This window comes from Physeter macrocephalus, chromosome 11 (genome assembly GCF_002837175.3).
Source record: "Physeter macrocephalus isolate SW-GA chromosome 11, ASM283717v5, whole genome shotgun sequence".
Taxonomy (NCBI): Eukaryota; Metazoa; Chordata; class Mammalia; order Artiodactyla; family Physeteridae; genus Physeter; species Physeter macrocephalus.
In genome coordinates this window covers 65,560,061-65,574,432 of record NC_041224.1, presented here as the reverse complement: position 1 = coordinate 65,574,432, position 14,372 = coordinate 65,560,061, and the positions used below count along the sequence as shown (strand labels likewise).

Here is a 14,372-nt window from a genome sequence, read left to right as displayed (position 1 = left end):
CTAAACTTGCCCACTTCACTTCAATCAAAGTACCAGAGTGCAGAAAGAGGATCTGAACATTATCCCACTCTCTGCCTTAATAACACCAGTGGGTTTCCAACAGAGTCCCCAAAGGTCCATTCACACTGTGTTCTACAGGATACTCACCGGTACAAGAGTAAACTGCAGGAAAACGGAGCAAACTGAGAACATTCTTTGTCCCGGAAATTGTAGGATAGAGTCCGAACTCCTCCAACTCTCCCATGTTTAACCCTAGCTCACCCTTCCGGCCCCTGCCCTCCTGCACAGCCTTTACTTGCAGTTCCTGAAATGCAGCAGACTTGCTGGTGCCTCTGCCTTTGCACATGCTCCCTCCCCTTTCTGCTTTCTTACAGGCCAGGCTAAGTGTGACACCTCCTTGGAAGCTGCCATCCCCAGCCAATCCAGGCGGGGCAGGTGGCCTTTTCTGAGATCACATGCCTGGTGCCTGCCTTCCTTCTTCCTTCTGCCCTTAAATAACTGAGCACACATGGGATGTCAGCCGTCTGGCAAGGGAAAATATGAGGGAGAGGACGGTGTCTTATCACACTGTCCTAAGGGTGACTATCAGCACAGAGTGACAATGGTGAGCAGGCTTCCTTGAAGCACTTTGCAGCCTTGATTGTTAACTGCAGATCTGGTTCCTCCACCAGACTGTGCCCTCAGAGGGCCAGGGCTGTATCTGTTTGTATTTATACCCTAGCACCTAGCAGAGGGCTTGCTACATAGTAGGAATGTGGGCTGACAAAGAATGGACTCCACAGGCATGGTGATCAAATGCCAATGGCCCCAGTGAGGCCACTCCCAGGCTGAGTTTGAAAGTTTAAAGCCACTTCTGATGCTGCTCCCCAGTGTGAGCCCTAAATCAGCTCAATGTCAAAGGATGGAATGGTTTATTACTGACTTGTAACCTGCAGGAAGTTGTGGGTTATTTATGACACTAAGGTTTTGTGCAGAAGAAACAAGTTGAGTTTTTCTAGTAACCACTGGTAGATTGTGAAACAACTGTGAATTGTGACTGTGTGTGCACGATTTTTAAGCAATATTGTCAGGTTTTTGAAGCCATCTACCATGCTCAAGGGAAAAGAATCCTGTCCTCTTGCTGGCTGGACCTCCTTGCCCCTTGTACCGTGCCCACTGCGGAGAAATCCACCCCCCATACTAGAGGTGAAACACTCTGTAAGCTACCACCATCTGGGGCTCTGGGAGAGGCCCCATCCTCACTGCAGGGTAGGAGATGTAAACTGTGGTTTATACAATTGCTGCCAGCCCTTATCAGTACAATCTAGATGTCCACATTTACATGTGAGCAGACAACACAGAACCACAGGACCTATAAAGAGAATCAGCAGCCAAAATGGGGACCAAACTGATTCCTGGCTCACACTGAAAAAAAGGGTAATATAGGAAACATGAACCTTCTAAAAATTCTAAGTTTGTTTTTCAGGGAGATTTAAGAATATACACTGAGAAAACAAGAACAGGCTGACAAGAAAAAGCATCCTGAGAACACCGACCTTGTTTGGCAATTAAAAAAACATGATTGCAATTGTTGCAGCACCATGGATGGACCTAGAGACTGTCATACTGAGTGAAATAAGTCAGGCAGAGAAAGATAAGTATCATATGATCTCACTTATATGTGGAATCTAAAAAAAATGATACAAATGAACTTATTTACAAAGTAGAAACAGAGTCAGAGAGATGTAACAGAGATGTAAGACACAAACTTAAGGATTATGGGGGAAAGTGGGGGAAGGGTTATGGGGGGGGAAGTGGGGGAGGAGGGATAATTGGGAGATTGGGATTGACATATACACAGTACAATATGTAAAATAGATAACTAATAAGGACCTCCTGTATAGCACAGGGAACACTACTCAATACTCTGTAATGACCTATATGGGAAAAGAATCTAAAAAGGAATGGATATATGTATATGTATAACTGATTCACTTTGCTGTACAGCAGAAACTAACACAACATTGTAAATCAACTATACTCCAATAAAGTTAATTTAAAAAAGCCACACACACAAAAAAACAATAGTTATAAAAAGAAAAAATAAGCAAATGAACAGAAATCAATATATAAAAAAGTAGAAGACAATTTCTTAGAGCTGAAGGAAGTCTTGAATTTTCAGTTCAACAATGTCAGAGAGGATTATTGAAAAAAGAAAAGACCTATAGCTTGATCAATCATTTTCAAGAATAAAGAAAAATTATATAAAAATCCTTAGCAAACAAAAACAGATTACCCACAGGGGAAAAATAGTTAGATAATAATTAAATTTCTCATCTGCAGCACTGGAGGCCACAAATTTATGAAGCAATGTGTATATACTCCAAGATGAAAGATTTGTGATTGTGACCTCAGAATTTTACACCTAGCTAAACTTTCCTTTAAATGTGACAGCAGAGAACTCCCTGGTGGTCCAATGGTTAGGACTCCGTGCTCTCACTGCTGAGGGTCCAGGTTTGATCCCTACTCAGGGAACTAAAATCCCACAAGCTGCGTGGCATGGCCAAAAATAAAAATAAAAAATAAATTTAAAAATAAATGTGACAGCAAATGAAGGACATGCAAGTTAAGACAATCAAGATTCCAGAAGGTAAACTCTGAAAAGCAACCAAAAAAAAATTACTTGAAGTATTCCAGCCAAATGGGAAATTAATAACATTAAATAATTGAAGAAAGAGGAAGATATGTTATAGAAAAAATATTGTGAGCAATGAAACTAATTAAAATCTAAGATTATAGATAACAAGTGGGTTATAATGTGATGATGACACTTAATAACTGTCAAAAAAGGATGCTTAGAATAGAAAAGACATAAAATTTGGTAATAATCTGAACTAAAATTTCATGTTATTTCAACTGTATCTGAATGTGGGAAGAGAAAGAGGGGAGAAGAAAAAGTATGCTAAAAGTTTTACCTTTTCTGGAAGAACAGTTGTAATCTACTCTTGATGGTGAGAGATACACACACACACACACACACGTTCTAATATGTTTGTTAAAAATGTAAACCAGAATAGAAAGAGGAGAGATATATATATCTCTAGAAAGAATACACATTTTTAAAAAATCCTAGGAATATGCTAGTCCACGGAATATGGTCCAAGACCCCAAAGAAAACATCAGTATAGTCCCAGATATAACTCAAATACTAGGTGACCATACTGTAGAAATTAACATCAAATATTTAAATCAAACATCACAAGCCACTTGAAAATTTTAGAAAACTCCCTCCTCCAAACTCTTCTATCAAAGAAAAAATGTTTAAAAAGAGAAAAGACTGAAATTATAGATATTTGAGAAATGACTGACTATGGCTACACTACATCAAAGTTATGGGAGGCAGCCAATGTCATACTCACAGGAGTACATATTAAACAATAAGGATAACAAATAAATGAATTAAATTGTTCAGTTAGATGATGAATAATGAGAGACAAGTAGAAGAAAGAAAATAATGATAAAAACAAAATGATTAATTAGAAAAAAGGAAAACATTAATATCAGTAAGTAATAAAAGGAACGACCAAAAAGCTAGTGCTTTGAAAAGATCACTAAAATAACCATAAATATACAACATTAGAAATAAGAGGGGGGACACAATTACAGGTATAGAGGAGATTTTTAAGTTACAAAAGATAACTCAGGATGAACCAGAAAACATTCCAAAAAATCTGATTCAAGATCCAAAAAAAAGGGGAAAAAAACCTACTCTTTTCTACTCTTCAAAAAAGGTACCTGTATCAGATAGTTTTTCAAGAAACTTCTATAAGCTTGAATTGCTATGTTCTTTAAAGTAGTCTACAGCAGTGAAATTATCAGAGTAGCATTTTAACATTTATTGAGTATTTAATATGTGCCAGGCACTATGCTAAGCAACTTATACATATTATCATGTTCAAAAAAGCCTGCAAACTCATTGAAAGAGTTGTCTTATCAAATGAATAAGAAAACTTGACAAGGAAATCATATTCATAAAATTTGATCACATTTATAAATATAGATAATAGCCTAAATAAAACAGTACTAAATGGAATCTAGCTAGAAATTAAAATAATAGTATATTATGACCAAATAGACTTTTTCCTCCCAGGAATTAAAAAATGGTTCAACATAAAGAAACCTATTAATTCATCATATTAAAAGGTGAAAGGACATCTTCAGAGTCCAAAAGAACATCTATTCCTGAGTTAAAAATAAAACAAAATAATAGCAACAACAAAACTCTTAGAAAACTAGAAGTGGGAGGCAACTTTCTTAATGTGATTTTTTAAGGTCACCTAAGGAAATCAATAATAAGCATCATACTAAGCAAGAAAACATAAGAAACTTTCTCATGAAAGATAGGTACAAGACAAAGTTGCCTTTTCTAACCACTGCTTCACATTATTCAATACTGTCCTGGCAGTTCTGGTCAATCCAATGAAACAAAGCTACAAAGAGGTAATATGTATAAATACTGGAAAGAAAAAAGTTTTTATTATTTGTAGGTGATATGACTGTTTACCTAGAAAATCCAAAAAATCAACTAAAAAACTTATAAGAATAAAAGAGCCCAATAAGATGGCTAGATGTAATATAAATACACATAAATTAATAGCATTAGTGAATGTTAATGATAACCAGTGAGAAATTATAATGGGAAAAGATTCCATTCATAATATTATTACATATTATAAATTTAACTATAATTTAAAAGTTCAAGATGTTTGTGAATAAAACTATAAAACCCAAAGATATAACCAGAGATGAGGACAATTCTTCCAAGATTTAATGTCATCTCAGTCAAAATCTCAATGAATATGTAAGTTCTGAAACTGCATGAATTGTAAGAGCAAAAGCAACTGTACAAATTATGAAAGCGAAATTATTTTTGAAGAAGAATGGGAATTCACCCTATCAAATATAAAGCTACAGAACTCCTTACAGTAGTAAGGATTAGCATAAGAATAGTTTGGTGCAGAACAGAGATTTACAAACATATTCATGACTACATGGACATTTAGTACAAGATTAAAAGGGCATTTCAGATCAAAGCAAGAGTGGATTATTCATAAGCTACAAGGATATATTGTACAACATGGGGAATATAGCCAATATTTTATAATAACTATAAATGATGTATAACCTTTAAAAATTGTGAATCACTATATTGTACACCTGTAACAGAATATTGTACATCAACTATACTTCGATTTTTAAAAATGGGAAAAAACAAACAAAAAGAGTGAATTATTCAATAAAAGTTGTTGAGAGAACTGGCTTTCCATTTGGAGAGAAATGCAAAGCAAGGGTTCTTACCTTATACCACACACAAAAATAAATTCCATGGGAATGAAAAATTTAACTATAAAAACAAATTATTAAAATAGAGTATAGGGCTTCCCTGGTGGCGCAGTGGTTGCGCGTCCGCCTGCCGATGCAGGGGAACCGGGTTCGCGCCCCGGTTTGGGAGGATCCCACATGCCGCGGAGCGGCTGGGCCCGTGAGCCATGGCCGCTGAGCCTGCGCGTCCCAAACTGATTCCTGGCTCACACTGAAAAAAAGGGTAATATAGGAAACATGAACCTTCTAAAAATTCTAAGTTTGTTTTTCAGGGAGATTTAAGAATATACACTGGGAAAACAAGAACAGGCTGACAAGAAAAAGCATCCTGAGAACACCGACCTTGTTTGGCAATTAAAAAAACATGATTGCAATTGTTGCAGCACCATGGATGGACCTAGAGACTGTCATACTGAGTGAAATAAGTCAGGCAGAGAAAGATAAGTATCATATGATCTCACTTATATGTGGAATCTGAAAAAAATGATACAAATGAACTTATTTACAAAGTAGAAACAGAGTCAGAGAGATGTAACAGAGATGTAAGACACAAACTTAAGGATTATGGGGGAAAGTGGGGGAAGGGTTATGGGGGGGGAAGTGGGGGAGGAGGGATAATTGGGAGATTGGGATTGACATATACACAGTACAATATGTAAAATAGATAACTAATAAGGACCTCCTGTATAGCACAGGGAACACTACTCAATACTCTGTAATGACCTATATGGGAAAAGAATCTAAAAAGGAATGGATATATGTATATGTATAACTGATTCACTTTGCTGTACAGCAGAAACTAACACAACATTGTAAATCAACTATACTCCAATAAAGTTAATTTAAAAAAGCCACACACACAAAAAAACAATAGTTATAAAAAGAAAAAATAAGCAAATGAACAGAAATCAATATATAAAAAAGTAGAAGACAATTTCTTAGAGCTGAAGGAAGTCTTGAATTTTCAGTTCAACAATGTCAGAGAGGATTATTGAAAAAAGAAAAGACCTATAGCTTGATCGATCATTTTCAAGAATAAAGAAAAATTATATAAAAATCCTTAGCAAACAAAAACAGATTACCCACAGGGGAAAAATAGTTAGATAATAATTAAATTTCTCATCTGCAGCACTGGAGGCCACAAATTTATGAAGCAATGTGTATATACTCCAAGATGAAAGATTTGTGATTGTGACCTCAGAATTTTACACCTAGCTAAACTTTCCTTTAAATGTGACAGCAGAGAACTCCCTGGTGGTCCAATGGTTAGGACTCCGTGCTCTCACTGCTGAGGGTCCAGGTTTGATCCCTACTCAGGGAACTAAAATCCCACAAGCTGCGTGGCATGGCCAAAAATAAAAATAAAAAATAAATTTAAAAATAAATGTGACAGCAAATGAAGGACATGCAAGTTAAGACAATCAAGATTCCAGAAGGTAAACTCTGAAAAGCAACCAAAAAAAAATTACTTGAAGTATTCCAGCCAAATGGGAAATTAATAACATTAAATAATTGAAGAAAGAGGAAGATATGTTATAGAAAAAATATTGTGAGCAATGAAACTAATTAAAATCTACGATTATAGATAACAAGTGGGTTATAATGTGATGATGACACTTAATAACTGTCAAAAAAGGATGCTTAGAATAGAAAAGACATAAAATTTGGTAATAATCTGAACTAAAATTTCATGTTATTTCAACTGTATCTGAATGTGGGAAGAGAAAGAGGGGAGAAGAAAAAGTATGCTAAAAGTTTTACCTTATCTGGAAGAACAGTTGTAATCTACTCTTGATGGTGAGAGATACACACACACACACACGTTCTAATATGTTTGTTAAAAATGTAAACCAGAATAGAAAGAGGAGAGATATATATATCTCTAGAAAGAATACACATTTTTAAAAAATCCTAGGAATATGCTAGTCCACGGAATATGGTCCAAGGCCCCAAAGAAAACATCAGTATAGTCCCAGATATAACTCAAATACTAGGTGACCATACTGTAGAAATTAACATCAAATATTTAAATCAAACATCACAAGCCACTTGAAAATTTTAGAAAACTCCCTCCTCCAAACTCTTCTATCAAAGAAAAAATGTTTAAAAAGAGAAAAGACTGAAATTATAGATATTTGAGAAATGACTGACTATGGCTACACTACATCAAAGTTATGGGAGGCAGCCAATGTCATACTCACAGGAGTACGTATTAAACAATAAGGATAACAAATAAATGAATTAAATTGTTCAGTTAGATGATGAATAATGAGAGACAAGTAGAAGAAAGAAAATAATGATAAAAACAAAATGATTAATTAGAAAAAAGGAAAACATTAATATCAGTAAGTAATAAAAGGAACGACCAAAAAGCTAGTGCTTTGAAAAGATCACTAAAATAACCATAAATATACAACATTAGAAATAAGAGGGGGGACACAATTACAGGTATAGAGGAGATTTTTAAGTTACAAAAGATAACTCAGGATGAACCAGAAAACATTCCAAAAAATCTGATTCAAGATCCAAAAAAAAGGGGAAAAAAACCTACTCTTTTCTACTCTTCAAAAAAGGTACCTGTATCAGATAGTTTTTCAAGAAACTTCTATAAGCTTGAATTGCTATGTTCTTTAAAGTAGTCTACAGCAGTGAAATTATCAGAGTAGCATTTTAACATTTATTGAGTATTTAATATGTGCCAGGCACTATGCTAAGCAACTTATACATATTATCATGTTCAAAAAAGCCTGCAAACTCATTGAAAGAGTTGTCTTATCAAATGAATAAGAAAACTTGACAAGGAAATCATATTCATAAAATTTGATCACATTTATAAATATAGATAATAGCCTAAATAAAACAGTACTAAATGGAATCTAGCTAGAAATTAAAATAATAGTATATTATGACCAAATAGACTTTTTCCTCCCAGGAATTAAAAAATGGTTCAACATAAAGAAACCTATTAATTCATCATATTAAAAGGTGAAAGGACATCTTCAGAGTCCAAAAGAACATCTATTCCTGAGTTAAAAATAAAACAAAATAATAGCAACAACAAAACTCTTAGAAAACTAGAAGTGGGAGGCAACTTTCTTAATGTGATTTTTTAAGGTCACCTAAGGAAATCAATAATAAGCATCATACTAAGCAAGAAAACATAAGAAACTTTCTCATGAAAGATAGGTACAAGACAAAGTTGCCTTTTCTAACCACTGCTTCACATTATTCAATACTGTCCTGGCAGTTCTGGTCAATCCAATGAAACAAAGCTACAAAGAGGTAATATGTATAAATACTGGAAAGAAAAAAGTTTTTATTATTTGTAGGTGATATGACTGTTTACCTAGAAAATCCAAAAAATCAACTAAAAAACTTATAAGAATAAAAGAGCCCAATAAGATGGCTAGATGTAATATAAATACACATAAATTAATAGCATTAGTGAATGTTAATGATAACCAGTGAGAAATTATAATGGGAAAAGATTCCATTCATAATATTATTACATATTATAAATTTAACTATAATTTAAAAGTTCAAGATGTTTGTGAATAAAACTATAAAACCCAAAGATATAACCAGAGATGAGGACAATTCTTCCAAGATTTAATGTCATCTCAGTCAAAATCTCAATGAATATGTAAGTTCTGAAACTGCATGAATTGTAAGAGCAAAAGCAACTGTACAAATTATGAAAGCGAAATTATTTTTGAAGAAGAATGGGAATTCACCCTATCAAATATAAAGCTACAGAACTCCTTACAGTAGTAAGGATTAGCATAAGAATAGTTTGGTGCAGAACAGAGATTTACAAACATATTCATGACTACATGGACATTTAGTACAAGATTAAAAGGGCATTTCAGATCAAAGCAAGAGTGGATTATTCATAAGCTACAAGGATATATTGTACAACATGGGGAATATAGCCAATATTTTATAATAACTATAAATGATGTATAACCTTTAAAAATTGTGAATCACTATATTGTACACCTGTAACAGAATATTGTACATCAACTAAAAAAAAAAAAAAAAAAAAAAAAAAAAAAAAAAAAGTAGAGTATAAGTAAATATTTTCAACATTGGCATGGGAAAAATCTTTCCTAGGATGATCAAAGCCAGATACCATAAAGGAAGAGATTGATGGATTAGACTACATAGAACTAAAAACTTAAACACAACACCTCATATTGAATGAATGACAAAGGGCAACACAGGAAAAATATCTGCACGATAACAAGCTCTTACAATTAAAGACTAATTCCTAAAAGTAAACAAACAAACAAGCAAAGGACCTCAGGAGGCAATTCACAAATGAAGAAGCTCAATGGCCAACAAACATATGAAAAGCCACTGGACCTCAACCTTAACAATAAACAAAGAAATCCAAATTCAAACAATAGTATCAGCTGTGGAGGAATCTGGTAGTACAGGTGGTAAATCTCCAAGCAGGAAGTAAGCAAGCCACAGTCAGTTTAGCAGGAATGGAGCTCTGTCTGAGCGTGCCCCCAGTGGGCAAAGAATACTTTCACTTTGCAAGCAGATCCCCAACAATCTTATACAAGCTATCTATGGGGGGCGGTATTAAAAGTTCACATAGGTATGCTACCTTTTTGCTTAAAGGGGGAAAAATAAGACTATATACTCCTACCTGTGTGTATATTCACAAACTCTGGAAGCATTCAGAACTGGTAACCATGGTTAAACGTGGATGGAGGAGGGAGAAGTGGTGGGTATTAGGCAGATGGCAGACAAGAGTGGAATGGAGACTTTGTCCTCTCTATAAATTTTGTTTGTAGTTTTTTGCACCATAAAAATGTATTATCTATCCAAAAAATCCTGAATTAAAATCCTGTGCTGTTTAGTAAAAATCATTAATATTGGACATGACTTTTTTTTTTTTTTCTCATACAGACACTCCCAGGAAGTGCAGTGCTCCGGTTTTGACTTTTCAGACAGAAACTAACTACCCACATCTCATCCTAGAATCCAGCTATACTGAGACTCCATGGCAGTGTTTCTGGAAAATTCTACCATAAGACTTTCTAAAGGGAAGTTTGGCAACATGTATCGAAATGTAAAACTTTCATAACCCTTCACCTAGAAATGGCCTTTCTAAAAATTTATCCTGAAAAGATGACTGGATATGGGTGAAGAGATGATTCTGCAGCATTATTTCTTATAAGGGGAAATTGGAAACTATTGTTATCCATCCATTCGCACGGGACAGCATAAATTACGGTCATCGCTATTGATGCTGCTAGTCTGTGGACCTTATTTTGAGTTGCAAGACGTTAGAAGCTCCTTGACCCACGTTCCCAGCTGTGAGACTTTGGATCTCTGCTCCCCGCACCCTCTACCTCGCTCTTAGATGCTTCACCCCACCCTGGGCAGGCCTGCTCACCTGGTCAGCGTAGGGTTGCGGTGGTTAGGGTTGGAACAGAAGATGTTGTTGGACTTGCGCGTGCCATCCAGAAACTCCCGCGCCGACTGGCTGCGGAGTTCCGCCAGTGGCCGGGCCTCGTGCTTGAGGAACCACTGGTGTGCCTCGATGCACTTGGCGCAGAGGAGCTGCTCGCACTCAAAGCACCAGTAGTCGGCCGGCTCTTTGCAGCGGGTGCAAAGTGCCTGCGCATCCACGATTTGCCGGTACACCAACAGGCGCCGCTGCAAGCTTTCGAAGAAGACGTTGTCCAAGGCCTGCACATCAGGGCCTGGGGGCCAGGGCGCCTGGCAGATGGGGCACTGCATGCCTGGCTCCTCCAGGCATCCTGAACACAGCGTGTGCAGACAAGGAAGCAGCTTGGGGCACTTGGCTTCTGCCTGGCAGCCCTGGCAGTGCAAGAACTGGAACTCTTCCTCCATGGCTTGCTGGGGGATCAGAGAGGGAGGTGAGATCTGAAGTCCCAGGAGTCCCCACCCAATGGACACCCGCCCCTATGGCTGCAGGCTCAGAGTGGGACTTCCTATTCCATACCAGGCTGTCATTGGATGATGCAAAACCCAAGCTTATCAGTACCCCAATCCTCCACTTACTCAGGCCTTCCCACTCTCACTCCACAATTTACTGAGCATCTACTTCTCCTAAGACACAGTACTAGGCCCTGAGATACAAGCATGTATAGGACAAATCCCTGCCTTCAAGGAACTTAAGTTTAAAAATGAGATTCATTAAGTGTATATCATATAACCTCACATAAAGTCTTAATACACTTTGATGTTTCCTCAGAAAGTTAAACATAGAACTACCGTATGATCCAGGAACTCCACACCTAGATATATACCCAAAAGAACTGAAAACAAGTACCCAGATACTTATACACTCATTATTCTGTACACAGCATTATTCACAATAGCCAAAAGGTGGAAATGACCCAAGTGTCCATGAACAGATGAATGGATAAACAAAATGTGGTATATACACAAAATGGAATATTATTCAGCCTTAAAAAGGAAATTCTGACACATGCTACAACATGAACGAACCTTGAAGACATTATGCTAAGTAAGATCATCCAGAGACAAAGGGACAAATATTGTAGGAATCCACTTATAGGAAATATCTAGACTAGGCAAATTCACAGAGAAAGTAGATTAGAGATTACCAGCCACTGGGGGAAGAGGGGAATGAGGAGCTATTGTTTAAAGGGTACAGACTTTGTTGGGATAAAAAAATTCTGTAAATAGACGGTGGTGACGGCTACACAATATTGTGAATATATTTAATGCCACTGAATTGTACACTTAGAAATGGAGAAAACATACATAATATATATATTTGATAACATTTTACCACAAAAAAAGTGCTTAATGCAGTACATGGCCCATGAGAAATAGTCATAAATGTTAACTAGTATTGTTAATATTATTCCTAGGTGTAAATGCAAATAATGAAAGTTACTGCAATATGGTGTTATTTGAACTTTCATGAAGGACTGTAAAAAGGGCCTGGAAGAACATACAGCAACTGATCTAAGTAGTTCCTTTGGGGGTCGGGGGTGGCCAGGGAGTTTGTGCGGGAGAAGACTAATAAACCCCTAATAAACCCCTTGGGGATGGGGGTTAGGGGGAGCAGGGTGCTCCAAGAAAAGGATCCAAGAAGCTTCCTAAAGGAGAGACCACAGGAACTCTGAGGCCTTAGCCAAGACACCTCTCTCCCACTTTCTGATCTGGGAACTAGGGTTCTTGTTTTTCCACACCTGGGACATGTTGGGGGTTCCCAGGCCGGTGCAATAAGGCTACTACTCTCCCTAATAGGTGGTCCTTCGTCTGAGGCAGGGGACGTCTGAGGCAGGGGATAAGAGGCAGGTCCCAGTGTGGGGGTGGAAGAGTCCGGTCCGGGGTGCCACTGACCCTCAGCATCTTACCCCCCTGCTCGTGGAGAATCGCAGCCCAGAGAGGCCCCCCCCCAACTTATCCTCGTCGCATTTTCTACTTTCCGTGACCGCTACCCCAAACCGAGAAGGTCAGGAACTCATGCCTGGTCTTCCTTCTTTGTGTCACTCTTTAAGGTGCTTGGCCAAGTTCCCCTGTCCCTCCCCACATCTCCCCCAACCAAAATCAACAAAGCCTGAACCCCATCTCCCCAAACGCAGTACTAGTACCTCTGTGGGGCTGTGGCTGGGCTCGTGGCCTTCGGAGAGGGACTCCGGGGGAGGCATGGTGGGGTCGTGGGGAAGTCCGGGGTCCTGCTGGGCCGGAGATCGGGCGGGTGCAGCCTCCTGCTGCATGGTATCCAGCGCAGTTTCGATTCTCGGTTTTGCTGTTTAAGGGCGGGAGAAGCTGAACCAGATGCGTGCGCCTGACGTCTGAGCTCCCGAAGCGTCCGAAAGGGGAGGGACCCCCGAGGGTCCGCCTCCCGAGAGGAAGTGAGACACTAGCTGTGGGCGGTTCTAGGGAAGGAGAAGTCGACTGTGGGTTCATGAAGACTCGCCCCGAGCAGGAAGGAGGGAGAGGAGTAGACGCACAACTAGACAGTATCAGAGCTGACCAGGAAGGAAGCAGCCCCCGCCCTCGGTTTTGAAACATTGATTCATCTCACACTGGCACAGCTTTGTGCCAGCCCTTAGCTGGGAGCCGGAGCCGCAGAGATGAGCCACACGTGGCTCCTACTTCGGAAGAGCCCCAGGTCTAATGGAGGAGCAGGCCCCCAAAAGGAGATTTTCACACAGTATTGAGACTGGCTGGAAAGGAGATCCCTCAGCTGGGACATGAAGGAATGGTGGGAATTCACCAGGGATTCAGAAATTGGAGGGATACTTTAAGCAGAGAGAACAGCACATGCAAAGGCATGGAGGTTTGAAACAGGAGAGGTTGTTTAGAAACAAGTTTTGAGAAAAAACAACTAGTTTTCAGTTTCAGTTTTGGTTATTTTCAGATTTAAGAGGGGACCCATGAGTAATGTCGACCCAGGAGTGGGCTGGAGCAAGGTGATAGCTAAGCAGATGGACAAGTACTGTGGGCAATAGAGAGTCGGTGAAGGGTTTGGAAACGAGGAACAACATGATCTGTAGTGTATATTGGGACAGTCATTCTGACAACCTAGGGGCAGGTGGCCTGGTCTAGGGTAGTGGCCGTGGGATGTGGGGAGAGACCTGAGTCAGAGACACTAGGAGGACACTGAGTGGAGATAAGGGGAACAAGATGATGCCTTGTGTGACAGTTGGAAGGGCTGGTGAATCTGAGGCAGTAGGGAGTGGGGAGGGAATGGGAAAAGCTGGTGGGCAGGTATGAGAAGAGTGAGGAGAGACGCAGTGGTTAAGAATCCTCCAGCCAATGCAGGGGACAGGGGTTCGAGCCCTGGTCTGGGAAGATCCCACATGCCACGTAGCAGCTAAGCCCATGTGCCACAACTACGAAAGCCTGCGCGCCTAGAGCCTGTGCTCTGGAACAAGAGAAGCCACCGCAACGAGAAGCCGGCGCACCGCAACGAAGAGTAGCCCCCGCTCGCCGCAACTAGAGAAAGCCCGCGCGCAGCAACGAAGACCCAACGCAGCCAAAAACTA

General features: G+C 38.9%; 1 protein-coding gene across 11 annotated transcripts in view; it reads right to left on the bottom strand.

Moving 5' to 3' along the window:
* The window catches only part of PML (PML nuclear body scaffold), a 52,902-nt gene extending 39,688 nt beyond the window's left edge, over positions 1–13,214 (bottom strand). For all 11 annotated transcript variants that reach the window (XM_007110826.3, XM_028495048.2, XM_055088110.1 and 8 more), the window contains exons 1-2: positions 12,972–13,214; positions 10,772–11,238 (exon numbers count right to left, since the gene is read on the bottom strand). In XM_007110826.3, the coding sequence (XP_007110888.1) occupies positions 10,772–11,238; positions 12,972–13,097 (593 nt within the window). In that variant the 5' untranslated portion in view covers positions 13,098–13,214. The remainder of the gene's footprint in view (positions 1–10,771; positions 11,239–12,971) is intronic.
* Positions 13,215–14,372: the final 1,158 nt, after the last annotated feature.